The sequence below is a fragment of the Bufo gargarizans genome, chromosome 9 (genome assembly GCF_014858855.1).
Source record: "Bufo gargarizans isolate SCDJY-AF-19 chromosome 9, ASM1485885v1, whole genome shotgun sequence".
NCBI classification, from domain to species: Eukaryota; Metazoa; Chordata; class Amphibia; order Anura; family Bufonidae; genus Bufo; species Bufo gargarizans.
The window spans coordinates 189,368,847-189,383,331 of NC_058088.1; the positions used below are offsets into that span (position 1 = coordinate 189,368,847).

General features: G+C 46.2%; 2 protein-coding genes across 3 annotated transcripts in view; one reads left to right on the forward strand and one right to left on the reverse strand.

The window, feature by feature from the left end:
• The window catches only part of LOC122919408 (multidrug and toxin extrusion protein 1-like), a 41,638-nt gene extending 36,048 nt beyond the window's left edge, over positions 1-5,590 (forward strand). For both annotated transcript variants that reach the window (XM_044268418.1, XM_044268419.1), the window contains exon 18: positions 4,419-5,590. In XM_044268418.1, coding sequence (XP_044124353.1) covers positions 4,419-4,606 — 188 coding nt within the window. In that variant the 3' untranslated portion in view covers positions 4,607-5,590. The remainder of the gene's footprint in view (positions 1-4,418) is intronic.
• Positions 5,591-5,722: 132 nt separating this feature from the next.
• SSNA1 (SS nuclear autoantigen 1) lies at positions 5,723-14,469 on the reverse strand. Its single transcript, XM_044268420.1, has 3 exons — positions 14,324-14,469; positions 13,122-13,321; positions 5,723-5,939 (listed from the first exon to the last, which is right to left on the reverse strand). Exons 1-3 carry the CDS (start codon positions 14,373-14,375, stop codon positions 5,841-5,843), a joined length of 351 nt encoding a protein of 116 aa, XP_044124355.1. The 5' UTR covers positions 14,376-14,469; the 3' UTR covers positions 5,723-5,840.
• Between the last annotated feature and the right edge of the window lie 16 nt (positions 14,470-14,485).

Consider the following 14,485-nt stretch of genomic DNA (forward strand, 5'->3'; position numbering starts at 1 on the left):
GGCTACTACTTACCTTACTACATCCACAGCCGCCCCTCTGTCCAGGCTACTACTCACCTCACTACATCCACAGCCGCCCCTCTGTCCAGGCTACTACTTACCTTACTACATCCACAGACGCCCCTCTGTCCAGGCTACTACTCGCCTCACTACATCCACAGCCGCCCCTCTGTCCAGGCTACTACTCGCCTCACTACATCCACAGACGCCCCTCTGTCCAGGCTACTACTTACCTTACTACATCCACAGCCGCCCCTCTGTCCAGGCTACTACTCACCTCCTCATAAAAACAAATCAGGTTAGTCTGACAACTTCTGTCCTTGGTAAACCCATGTTGGTTGTCACTTATAATATTATTTACAGTCACATACTCCTGTATATAGTCCCTTAAGAGTCCTTCAAACATTTTTCCCACAACAGAAGTTAAACTAACTGGTCTATAATTACATGTAGAGGACCAAGATCCCTTTTTGAATATGGTCACCACTTTGCCTTGCGCCAATCACGTGGCCCTGTACCAGTCCCTAGAGAATCTTTAAATATTATAAACAGGGGCACAGCAATGACTGAACTGAGCTCTGTAAGCACTCTTGGGTGTTATCCATCTGGACCCGGAGCCTTGTTCACATTTACCCTATTTAACTTCTCTTGGACCATATCTACAGTTAGTCAGTTGAGTATATTACTGGATGTACTAACAGCCCCAGCACCACAGGTATCCGCTCCTTTCTCTTCTTTTGTATATACAGAACTAAAAAACCTATTTAGTAACTCTGCCTTTTCCTTATCTTCAGTGACTACCCCCCTTTACCAATATTTAGGGGACCTACCTGCTCGGACCTTGTTTTTTAGCATTTATATATTTAAAGAATTATTGGGGATTTGTTTTGCCCTCTTTTGCCACCTGCTGTTCGTTTTCTATTTTTGTCTAATTTTATCTCCTTTTTACTGATTTTATTAAGCCCTTTGTAATCTTCAAACGCTACAGCTTTTTAAATGCCCTTTTTTTTGTCTTTTATTGCCCTTTTTACAGTAGCTGTAAGCCATGGGGGTTTCATTTTAGCCGCTTATACTGGTTACCAAAAGAAAAACATTTTTTGTGCAATTACTCAATGTGGATTTAAAGCACTCCAATTTATCCTCAGTATAAGGCCCCATTCACACGTCCGCAATTTCGTTACGATTGCGGACCCATTCATTTCTATGGGGCCGCACAACCCGCACTTCCGGGTCCGCAATTCTGTTCCCGAAAAATAATAGCAATTGCGGACAAGATTAGGCATTTTCTATTTAGTGCCGGCGATGTGCGGTCCGCAAAATGTGGAACGCACATTGCTGGTGTCTGTGTTTTGCGGATCCACAAAACACTTACGGATGTGTGAATGGAGCCTTATTATGTGACGGTAGCTGCTCCCAGTCTATGCCCTGAAATGCTGCCCTCAACCCGGGGAAATTAGCCTTTTTAAAATCCAGTGTCTTTTCTCTGCCGGACAGAGTTTGCTTCTTATAGTTTAGGGGGAATATAATTATATTGTGGTCACTATTACCTAGTGTTTCTCGAACAGTAACATTACTAACAAGCTCTGCATCATTAGAAATTACCAGATCCAACAGAGCATCGCCCCTAGTGGGAGCTTCTACAGACTGGCCCATAAAGTGGTCCTGGTGCAAGTTGAGGAATCTTCTCCCCTTTGCGGTTGAGGCAGAACCATGACCCCAGTCAATGTCTGGGAAGTTAAAACCTCCCATTATCACCACTGTACCCGCCTGTGCAGCCGCTCTATTTGGTTATACAGTTGAGCTTCTATCTCCTCTGTATTGTTAGGGGTCTATAGATTACTCCAAGTATTGTGTTTTCAGTGTTGATATCCCTTTGAACTTCCACCCATAAGGTTTCCACATCCTCACCCGCATTTGCCTCTTCCACACTTGTCTTCAGACCGCTCCTCACATACAGGCACAGACGCCACCGCCTTTTCTATTGACCCGGTCTTTCCTAAATAGTGTAAAACCCCTCAATGTTTACAGCCCAGTCATGTGAGGAGTCCAACCATGTCTCAGCCAACTACATCTATGTGTTCTTCTAGGACCATAGCCTCCAGATCCCCCATTTTTCTAGCTAGACTTCTGGCATTTGTGAAAAATACATTTTAAATTACCATTACCTGTAAAGTGAATATCCGGGATTTTCTGGTTACCTTGGTTGATGTTTGTAGGTAACAGGTTCTTGTTACCAGCAGTTCTATTTTTCACAAATGTATAGTTCTGCCCAGTCTTCTCCCTACTTTCCTCACTAACCCCAGCCCCCACTAAATCCCCACTGTCCCCTCCTATATCCAACTCTCTATCTACACTATCTACCCCCTTATTAGTACGACCCCCCAGGTCTTAGTATAAAAGCTCCTCCAGCCGTCTAACCATTTTCCCCCCAGGGCAGTTGCACCCTCCCCATTGAGGGCTCATGCACACGACCATTGCCCCTCTGTTGCTATATTGCAGCCCGCATACGGCAGGTCTGCAATACACGGGGCACCGGCCATGTGCATTCTGCATCACGGATGCAGACCCATTCACTTCAATGGGTCCCCAAATCCGGAGATGCAGGGCGGAACGGAACCTTACAGAAGCACTATGGAGTGCTTCCGTGGGATCAAGTCTGTACCTCCGCATCGCAAAACGATAGAGCAAGTTCTATCTTTTTGCGGAACGGATGGATCGCAGACCCCACTCAAGTGAATGGGATCGCGATCTGCATGCGGCAGCCCCAATTTGCGGTCCACAGCACGGGCACTGAGGGGCAACGGTCTTGTGAACAAGCCCGAAGGTGCAGCCCGTCCCTACTGTAGAGCCTGCAGGGGGCATCCTCCTGGTTGCTAGGAGAAACGCCCGGCTGCAGTGTTGCTGGCCCTGGGCTTTCATCCCGAATACCAGGCATATTTACTAGGGCGCTACAGCTCAGGACTAGCCTCCCTGGCACTTTTCCCTCTACCCCTTCTTCCTACATTAACCCAAATGCTGACCTGATGGTCCTGATCTTACCCTCCTCCTCCCACCTCCATTTCACTGACCCCAGTCAGCGCCTGCACAGTGAGGTCTAAGCCTCTCTCCAGGTCTGCAATGCCTCTAAGTGTTTCAAGCTGCTTATTTGGATCCAAGATCTGGGCTTCCAAATATGCAACATGATTGCATCTAGTGCAAATGTATTCACCCTCGAAGGGCTCTTCAAGGCGCACATACATTGCACAGGACACGCACTTAGCAGCATTGTCCATGGAGCACATGTTTAGATGGGGATGAACAGTAAATATGAGTTAGAATTAGACCCTGCCTGCTGCAGTTGGAGGACTAGCTAGAATCAAGCCAACAATACACAAGGAAAATCTATCAAACCTTAGTTTCTTGCTCCTTGACCAGCACTCCGGTTCTTTAAACTCCACTTATTCACAAGCCCACAGTACAGCAAGCCCAGGTAGACTACTACAAACCCCTATGGGTCTGTCCAGGGAAAGCTGAGTGACAACCAATATGGTAGCCATACAGGTTGTCACAGTCACGACTCTGGGAAACACAGGTGGCATCGACCCCAGGACCTGTAGTGGTGGCCATGTTGGTTCTCGTATTTTGATTTTGGAGTAGAAAAGGAAATATCTGTGTAGTCATCTCACATCTATCCTGCCCATTATCTATCTATTATACTACTCACAAAAAGTTAGGGATATTTGGCTTTCTTGTAAAATTAATAGAAAACGTAATACGTTCCGGCTCCAGTGATATCCAATGGTCTGACGTGACACTTGGGTTCCTCTCACCTCCCTTACATGTGCCTGGAGTTGTTGGCATTCATCATCCGGTTCTGCAGGACATTGTTCACAATGAAGCGGTCATCAGTGTGGGATGTGGCCAAAGGACGTCCCCTTCTCTGCCTTTCTGTGACTCTTCCAGTCTCTCTGTATCTCTCTTGCACCCTGATGATGACAGTCTGTGACACTCTACGCTCGGTGGCCACTTCCGTCGGAGAACTTCCTGCTTGAAGCCTCGCAATGGCGAAGTACTGTCGATCAGTGGTCAGGTGTCGTCTTGGTCTCATGATGTCAAAATGTGAACAGCATGATGAGGAGGACTGTTAAATACCAATTCTAATTGAACCAGGGAATTTATTGGGCGATTCATGGATTAAACACATGTTGTGTATTTTGCCGTTAAGCTCCTTGTTAGAGAACAGCAAGTTGTGCAAAAAGTACTGAAACACTGAACAGTTGGACATGAGCATTCAGAAGGTTAGAGAAGGTCACATTAGGTTCTCCTGTAAAGGTTAGAGGGCATTTTAGGTTTATTTGGAAATTTCACCTACGAACCATATCTCCTAGACTTTTTGTGAGTAGTCTATCTATCTGTCTAAACAGTTGTGTCTTTTACAGAAGTCACAGAAGAGCCCAGAACGTTGGCCCCCACAGACACAGAAGGTGACAAGAGGCCGGACCCCGTGCAGACTGAAGTCCCCTGTAGCCTTGCATCTAGGAAGCGGCTGCTCCTGGTCCGATCTCTGGCTTTTATCGCCTCGGTCACGGTACTGATGATTGGCATATTAATAAGGTTATGTGTCTGAGCACAGCCCTGGGAACTGAACGCAGCCATCTATGAAACGCACCACAAGACATGGCGTCCACGAGGCAGCTCCTATGTAAGACGCCCGACCTCCTGCCTCGCCGATGACACAGGCGCGGCCCTATCTGGACAGAATCACAGCAGGCAGTAAAGCAGGACTGTGCCAGCCACTCGCCGGGTGGTATTATTGTATGTTACACTTTGAGAGATTTATTTTTGGTGAAAATAAGCCAGGCGCCAATCCACTGTTTGTGTGAGGAAAGAATCACAGCGCTGCGCCACGAGGTGGAGACGAGCTGCGCCCGGCCTCGTGTCAATAAACCTTCAGTGCTGGAGGAAGAAAACATCAGCCCATCGCCATTTTCAAGATCTCTGTTCGCTGTCACTAAATGGGAAAAAAAAATCTTGTTTTCAACAAGGAGCTAAAAACCTATACAGACCTAATCCTTCTCGCAGCAGTGGATTTGTTACAAGTGTATCCCATCTAGATACATTTAACCTGCACTGATACATTGCAACAAACTATCAGACAAGGAGAGCGATTTGTGCTGCGGAATGGTCTCGGCTGCATACAACTGGGAATGTTCCCATTCACTGACAGCAAGCAGGTATACTGAAAACACTGACGAACTGAAACACAAATCTATTCAAAGGCCACAGAATGTTTTGCTATATGATGATTATCTGCAACCGGAGGATCTTCTACTGTTTGGGAACTACAACTCCCACCATGGCCTGGCAGCTGGTGGCCGCACACGATCAGACACTATATACTAGATGAATAAACAGGCACATATCTCCCTCTGTGTGTACCAGTCCAAATATCAGGGTGACTAATAAAGGGGTCCTCCTGTGGTGTGGGCACAGAAGACGGGGTACTCTGGGTTAGGGGTGCCTGTTTAGACTTGGGGTGGGAGCACTGCGGGTTTAGGGTGTGGGGATTGAAGACTGCGTCTACTTATAACCAGGAATCTGGGAAACTGTAAAGAAAACCCCAAGGCTTTAATAGAGGGCAGACTGGTGGTCACCCAGCTTTCCCAGAAACAGATGAAACCGAAGATGCAGCGGAGGATGCGGGAGAGAGATCCCCGTGTAACAGTCTGAGAATAGACCGGGATCCCAATCACCACTGCAGGCTACGCCCTCTTTATTACATTACAGCTCAATATAAAAATACTATAATACACAAACTGTGTCGTCTCATCCGCTAGTCCCATAAACACCCAGTCTCCAGGTCACGTGCTGGGGGCGTTTCCTCGTACTTCAGTGGCTTTCCCAAGGTTGCCCGCCTCCCTCTTCAAGACATTCAGTAAGGTCTGTGAACTTTCCAGAATCTGCAATAGAAAAGAGACGATGAAGAGCCACAATTCTGCTACATATAGAACATAGAGACAGAATTATAGCAGTTATATTCTTGTACATGGGAGGTAGTATTATAGTAGTTATATTCTTGTACATAGGAGCAGTATTATAGTAGTTATATTCCTGTACATAGGAGCAGTATTATAGTAGTTATATTCCTGTACATAGGAGCAGTATTATAGTAGTTATAGCCTTGTACATAGGGGGCAGTATTATAGTAGTTATATTATTGTACATAGGAGCAGTATTATAGTAGTTATATTCTTGTACATAGGAGGCAGTATTATAGTAGTTATATTCTTGTACATAGGAGCAGTATTATAGTAGTTATATTCTTGTACATAGGAGCAGTATTATAGTAGTTATATTCTTGTACATAGGAGGCAGTATTATAGTAGTTATATTCTTGTACATAGGGGCAGTATTATAGTAGTTATATTCTTGTACATAGGAGGCAGTATTATAGTAGTTATATTCTTGTACATAGGAGCAGTATTATAGTAGTTATATTCTTGTACATAGGAGCAGTATTATAGTAGTTATATTCCTGTATATAGGAGGCAGTATTATAGTAGTTATATTCTTGTACATAGGAGCAGTATTATAGTAGTTATATTATTGTACATAGGAGCGGTATTATAGTAGTTATATTATTGTACATAGAAGCAATATTATAGCAGTTATATCATTCTACATAGGAGCAGTATTATAGTAGTTATATTCTTGTACATAGGAGCAGTATTATAGTAGTTATATTCTTGTACATGGGAGCAGTATTATAGTAGTTATATTCTTGTACATAGGAGCAGTATTATAGTAGTTATATTCTTGTACATAGGAGGCAGTATTATAGTAGTTATATTCTTGTACATAGGAGGCAGTATTATTGTAGTTATATTCTTGTACATAAATTATAGTATAAGAGCAGTACTTGTATATGTAAGGGTATTACTGTATATAGTATTCCCTAATACATGTAATGTTACAGTGTAAGGCCTCTTTCACATAGGTGTCGCGTGTGAGGGCCGGATAGGATGCGGGTGCGTCGTGGGAAAATCATGCGAGTAGGTACGCAATTGCAGTCAGTGCGATGCGTTTTGCACGTGCGTGATAAAAAAAGAAAAAACTGACTGTGGAACCCGGACTTCTTCACTGAAGTTCGTGTTTGGGATCGGTGTTCTGTATATTTTATTATTTTCCATTATAACATGGTTATAATGGAAAATAATAGCATTCTTTAATTCAGAATGCTAAGTCCATTGTAGGGTTAAAAAACAACAACAACAAAAAAAAAAAATAGTAACTTACCTCATCCACTTGATCGCGCTGCCGGGCTCGTCTTTCTTCTTCTTCTTCGATGACCTGGCTGGAAAATGATGATTACTTACCATAATTAGATTTTCCAGAACCCATGATCCAGCACCACGAGAGAGAGGATCCGGCCCCACAGACAGGAAACCTACAGAATAAAAGGGCGAACACTCCTCCCAATTCAGTGTGATATTCAAGCACCGGAGGAAGGCCGCCAACATATTGTTAAATAAACGTTTAAATACACTTTTTTTTTTGCTACACCGTGTGAATATACAACCAACACACAGAAAGAAAACCCAAAGAGGGAGGGAATATAAGGGTGCTATCATGGGTTCTGGAAAATCAAGTTACTGGTAAGTGATCATCATTTTTCCCTTCACCCATGACAGCACCACGAAGGAAACAATCAGGGTGGGAGAGTAGAAAGGAGAACCTTTTCCCCAAAGGAAGAGCCTGAAGGAGAAGCATTCAAATCCAAACGGTAGTGTTTAAAGAAAGTGCAGGGAGACGACCAAGTGGCGGCTCTGCAAATATCCTCCATAGGTACCGAGGATCTTTCTGCCCAGGAGGTGGCCACCGCTCTGGTAGAGTGTTCCTTCAGCCCCGCAGGAGGGGAAACACCAGAGGACAGATAAGACAGAGAGATAGCAGAGACGATCCATCTAGCAATAGAGTTTTTGGATGCTGCGCCTCCCTTAGTCACTCCTTGAAAGAGAACAAAGAGTGAAGAAGTTCTGCGCCAGTCTTTTGTGCAAGCTAAATAGTTAATTAACGCCCTTCTGACGTCCAAGCAGTGAAGGGATCTTTCTTCTTCTGACCTAGGATCTTTAAAAAGAGTCGGAAGAATAATCTCCTGAGATCTATGGAATTTGGTAACGACCATCGGAAGGAAAGCTGGATCAGGACGTATCACCACTTTGTCTTCTAGGATTGTGGTATATGGAGGGTTGATGGAGATGGCCTGGATCTCATTTACTCTGCGGGCAGATGTTAAAGCTATTAGCAAACATAACTTTAGGTTGAGGTTTTTGATAGAAATTGATTCAATTGGTTCAAATGGTGGACATGAGTTAGAGCTTTTAAGACTAAGTCTAAATTCCAAGGTGGAGGTCTAGGTGGCGCTATTGGGGTAGAACGTTCTACTGCCCTAAAGAATCTTGCAACCCACGGGCATCCCGCAATGTCCTGATTAAACAGAGCTGAAAGGGCTGAGACATGAACTTTTAAGGTATTAGTTGCCAGCCCCAGGTTCAGACCCTTTTGAAGAAATTCCAGTACTAAATGGATGGGCGCTGAAGATGGAATCGCATGTCCAAAATCTAAAAACTTTTGCCACACCCTAGCACATATGGCAACCGTTACTTTCTTTCTGCTTTTAAGAAGGGTAGAGATCAAAAGGGTTAGAGAACCCTTCTCTCTCACAGGAACCTCTCAAGTTCCAGGCATTTAAGTGGAGATTTCTCAAGCCCCGGATCTCTGGAAGGACCCATGGCTCAGATATTGACATGATCCGGAGCCACGTGAACCAAGATCTTCTTGGCCAAAAGGGGGCAATGAGAATGACCCTTGCTCTGTCTTCCCTGATCTTTCGTAACACACGAGGGATCAAAGCAAGAGGAGGAAATGCATAGGCCAGGTGAAAGCTCCATCTCTGTACCAGAGCGTCGATCCCATAGGGGGATCGTGCTGGATCTAGGGGGAATTTTTTTTTTTTTTTACTTTCTTGTTCTGGTGGGTAGCAAATAAATCTCTCTCTGGCTGACCCCAGAGGGCTGTTATCTCTCTGAAGATCGCGGGATCTAAAGTCCACTCCCCCTGAGAGAGACGGTGGCGACTGAGAAGGTCTGCCTGTTTGTTTGTCCACACCCTTTATATGCACCACCGATATCGATGCACATTCTCTTTCGGCCAGTAACAGAATCTTCACGGCTTCCTGCAATAAAGTCCTGCATCTCGTACCTCCTTGTTTGTTCAGGTAAGACAAAACAGTCATCACCCTTAAATTTCTGTCTTTTATCCTTGGAAGAGAGGAATTCATCGCTAGGCGAACAGCTGGTAACTCTTTCAGGTTGGAAGATACTTTCTTCTGAGAACTGTTCCACTGACCCTCAAGAGAAATCTCCTGAACATGCGCGCCCGACCCCCAGGGACTTGCATCCGTAGTTAGGCATACTACATCTTCTAATCTCCATGGCACCCCCTGAACTAGATGTTCTCTTTCCAGCCACCAAGTCAAATCCTGGAGTGTACCATCTAAGATTTTTATATTTTTTTCCTAGAGAATCGTCCTTCTTCCAGTGAGACAGGATCTCCCAACTGCAGAGCCCTTGAGCGGAGCTGTGCCCATCGTACGGCCGGAATACATGATGTGAGTGATCCTAGGATAGACATTGCTTTTCTTAGAGAGACCACTCGATTCCCGATCAGATTCTTGATTTTCTCCTGGATGAAAATTACCTTCTCCTCTGGTAAAAAAAACCATTTCTGACACGAAGAGTCTAAAATCAACCCCAGAAAGGACTGTTTCTTGGTGGGACATGGCCTTGATTTGGGGTTAGGGTTATCAATCCAACCTAGTTTGTCTAGAATCTCTAACACTATCTGTACTGCCATTTTGCAAGCATATTCCGTTTCTCCAACAATTAAGAAATTGTTCAGGTACGGGATGAAAAGGACATCGTTCTCCCTTATGTGAGGTGACATTTCTGCAATGATTTTTGTAAAAACCCTTGGGGCCATCGAGAGGCCAAACGGAAATGTCCCAACCAACCTGATGGCAGATTTTCCTATTAATTTTAGAACTTTGTTTTCCATAGCGGAAACGCCTAGAGGAGTTGAAGGCTGAACCCTTGTAAGTAAGAATCTTACTTGAGGGATATGACGGAATTCTAATTTTAATCCGTTGCGAATGGTGTCCAGAATCCATGGACTTGAGGAAATTTGGGACGAAGGCATGAAAGAAATTTCTTAATCTGTCCCCTACCGACATTGTTGACCTTGTTTTTCTTGTCCCTAAAGAACTGAATGAAGAAAAAACTTCTACCTTTCCTTTGGGTACGAAATCTATCTTCTCTGGTCTTTTTATCTGACCCCTGACCACCTCTAAAGGGGACGAAAAGGACGGCTGAATTTATTCCTATAAGGGAAGGAACTTTGAAATCCTGGAAATGTCCTCTTCTTATCGGCCGCTTTGTCTAATAAATCATCCAGGGCAGGACCAAAGAGGTATTCCCCTTCACAAGGAACCCCACACAGCTTGTTCTTAGAAGGAAGGTCACCAACCCAATTCTTCGGCCAAAGAGCCCTGCGTGCTTTGCTGCCAGTCTGACTGAATAGGCAGAAACGTCCGCCAGGAAATCAGCTGCTTTCTTTATTGTTGGCAGAGATGCAAGAATCTCCTCTCTAGGGCATTTATTTTATAATTGGTCTTCTAACTCAGATAACCATATCTCATAAGAGAAAGGGCTGTACAAGTAGAGGCTATGCTTGGTCTAAAGGAGAAAGTTGATGCCTCCCAAGCCCCTTTAAGAAAAGAATCTGCCTTCTTGTCTATCATCTTGTATATCACCAAAGGGCAACGCTGTTTTCCTGGAGACTTTGGAAATCGCCGCGTCTATTTTAGGAGCTTTATCCCAGAAAGCACAATCCTCCTCTTTAAATAGATATTTTCGTTTGAGATTCTTCGAGATGAAAACCCCTTTGTTGGGCTTTTTCCACTCTCCTTTAATCAAGGCGGTAACATTTCTATGAACTGGGAAGGTACTGTGGTGTCGAGATTCCAGCCCCGCCAAACATAATGTCCTGAAAAGACCTTTTATTTCTTCCATGCCCATAGTAGAACGTACAGCTTTCAGGAGCTTCTCAGTATCTTCCATGGGGAAGCATGGCCTGGCGCTAATCTCACCTTCCTCAGCGGACGAAAGGGAAGAGTCGCCAGAATGGCCAAATAAGGAGGAATGGACCTCTTCATCTCAATCAGATGACCGTTGTTCCTGTGCCGATTCCCTGTGCCGATTCTAGGGTCTTTCTCTCCTCCCCCTCTCTTGGATAATAGACATTATCAGACATTTATAAGAAGATGGTGACTCTTCTGCCACTGTTTTATCAATGCATGGTTGGCACATTTTCTTCTCCCAGTCAGAAGATAGACCCACTTTACATATAGCACACTCTTTATGCCTTTTTTTAGACACCACTTTCCTAGGCTTAAAGGGATTCTGTCACCTCGTTAGAGCTGCGACAATGCACGGCTAGATCGCCGCAAGCATGTCCGCAATATACCGGTCCTATAGGGAGGGCTGTGTGCTTTTATTTAGTTTAAAAAATGATTTTAGAGATATGTAAATGACCCTGGTAAGGAGCCCAAGGGGCTGTACTAACCTTCTTGGTGCCCAGCCATGCCCCCCTGTGAAGGAGCCCAGCACCGCCTGCGTACTCCGAATCTCCTCCTTTCTTCACAGTTAGAGTGCCGTAATCTCGCGATGCGCGAGATCGCGCACGCGCAGTGCCGGTATAGTGTTCCTTCTCTGTGCTGGCCACAGCCTCAGGGAAGGAACTGCGCATGCGTGGTATATTACGGACATGCTAGCGGCGATCTAGCCGTGCATGTCCGCATCTCTATAACCTAAAATGAGGTGGCAGAATCCCTTTAATCTGCAAGACATTAGTACAAGTGTATAAGCATATAAAAGCCAAGCTAAAAAGCCCAGACTCACCCGTCAAAAGGTACCGATGCAGGAGGGACCGCAAACTCCTCAGCGAGCTTGTCTTCCTCCATGATACTGCAGCTGGACGCCCGGGAACCCTCTCCTTTGGTTTTGGACGACAGCGTTGTAAAACAGTGCGCATCCCGATGACGTCAAGGCCGACGCAGCGCGCCGATCACGTGACCGGAAACACGGGACTTACTCGGCACTCTGCCGGAAGTTCCTCCTGCTCCTCCCCCTGATATCGGCGTCCGTGCCCAGCGATCTCCTTTCTGCACCGTAAAGCCCCCGCACACATCACCCCCTCCGGGGATCCGCTATGCCTCTGCCCGTCCCTCGTCCTGCCGATGCTGCTCCTGTACAAGACCGCAGGTATCGAGGGGAAAGCTCCATGGGGCACCGCCAGAGGGAAGGACCTGTAATGAAGAAAAACTGCAGGCTTCCCCAGAGACTGGAAACCACACTGAATCGGGAGGAGAGTGTCCGCCCTTTTATTCTGTAGGTTTCCTGTCTGTGGGGCCGGATCCTCTCTCTCGTGGTGCTGTCATGGGTGAAGAGAAAAAGGACCTTCGGTGATGTCATCGTGCTCACCACATGACGTCAGCGAAGGTCCTTTTGCAGGTCCTTCAAGAAGAACAAAGAAGAGGATCTCGGCTGCGCGATCAAGTGGATGAGGGGAGTTATGTTTTAATTATTTTTTAACCCTCAATTGACATTTGACTTTGCATCTTGTATTAAAGAATGCTATTATGTTTCGTTAACTTAAAAACATGTTATAATGGAAAAAAATTAAGTAAATGGGGTCCTGGGTCGCTCATCGCTCATCTCCTTAGCAATCATGCTTGAAAATCGCACCGCATCTGCACTTGCTTGCGGATGCGATTTTCACGCAGCCTCATTCATTTCTATGGGGCCTGCGTTGTGTTAAAAAACGTAGAATGTAGAACATGCTGCGATTTTCACGCAACGCACAAGTGATGCTTGAAAAACATCGCTCATGTGCACCGCCCCATTAAAGTGACTGGGTCCGGATTCAGTGCGGGTGCAATGCGTTCACCTCACCCATTGCACTCGCGCAGAATACTCGCCCGTGTGAAAGGGGCCTTAGATTGTGGCTCCCGGGACAGTCTCTACCTTCATGTACGCGGCCTGCGTTTCTGCAATGGTTTTATCAAACTCATTTCTTGAGGCCATTTTCCTGGCGAGGCTCTCGTTGATTCTGGAGAGTTTCTCGGTGAGGATGCGGATGTCGTTCTGCAGCTTGTTCTTCTCCTCCTCCTCCTGTTGGATCTGACGGTTCAGTTCGTCTCTTTTGCTGCAGAGATCTTCAATACCTAAACCATCAGGAGAAGACGGAATGTGGTGAGGAGACACATGGAGGTGGTAACACGCTGGGTGAGGGGGGAGACCGTAGGGATGTTTGTAGTATTGCTCCTTAAAGACATCAGAGAAATACTACCCCCAAATGGAAGCTCTGATGAGGAGGGTAGTCATAGTTCAGGAGTCAGTCATACACCTTAGTGTCTTCAGGATCAATGAGCAACAGAGAAGTCAAACCCCACTGGAACCATCAGGGTGGCGTCAGGTGATGACAATGGGAGTAATGGTCCAGGTATGGGGCAAGTGGCGAGGATTGGGGACATAGTCTAGGGTTAGGGTCAATCATGAAGGTGGGGGGCATGGACTGGTCAGTTGTAGGGTCAGGGGGTGAAGATGGGAGTCGTGGTCTATGTTACCTGTCAGCAGGTGAGGTCAGGAGACATAGAATAGATGTAGGTTTGGGGGCTGAAGATGGAAGGTGTGGTCAAGGGGAGGAGAAATTGGTGAGGATTGGAGTTATGACCCAGTTATCGCGAGAGGATGAGAGTCATGGTTCAGGTGTGGGGGTCAGGGGGTGAGGATGGGAGTCATGGTTTGGGTGTAGGGTCAGGGGGTGAGGATGGGAGTCATGGTTCGGGTGTAGGGTCAGGGGGTGAGGATGGGAGTTATTATCCAGCTGCATTGTCTGGGAGTGAGGATGGGGGTCATGGTCCAGGATCATTGGGTGAGGATGAGGGTTGTGGCCCAAGTGCAGGGTCAGGGGGTGAGGATGGGAGTAGTGGTTCAGGTGTAGAATCAGAGGGTGAGGATGGGAGTAGTGGTTCGGGTGGAGGGTGGGAGTTGTGGTTCAGGTGTAGAATTGGGTTGAGGATAGCAATAGTGGTTCAGGTGTAGAATCAGGGGAGGAGGATGGGAGTAGTGGTTAAAGTGTAGAATCAGGGGGTGAGGATGGGGGACAAGGGCGAGGTGGCCCCTCACATTCAGAGGTGAAGGAAGGGTGACAGTTGAGGCCTCACATTTCACCAGCTCGTTGTTGTAGGTCTGCAGCGCCGCTCCCTGTTGGCTCATGGTTCCTCCGTTTCTACCAACGGCTCAGCCAGCCCGTCCGCCCCTACTAATCCAGCGCACCGGCCACGCCCCCGCACCGCGCAGCAGCCTATAAGAAGCGAAGAGACAAG

Excerpts from the sequence above, each read along its gene's own strand:
- SSNA1 (XM_044268420.1), bottom strand. The coding sequence starts at position 14,375 with ATGAGCCAACAGGGAGCGGCGCTGCAGACCTACAACAACGAGCTGGTG. Across the intron at positions 13,322-14,323 it reads CAACAACGAGCTGGTGAAAT|GTATTGAAGATCTCTGCAGC; the intron begins GTGAGGCCTCAA and ends CTGATGGTTTAG. Across the intron at positions 5,940-13,121 it reads CGCAGGCCGCGTACATGAAG|ATTCTGGAAAGTTCACAGAC; the intron begins GTAGAGACTGTC and ends TTTCTATTGCAG.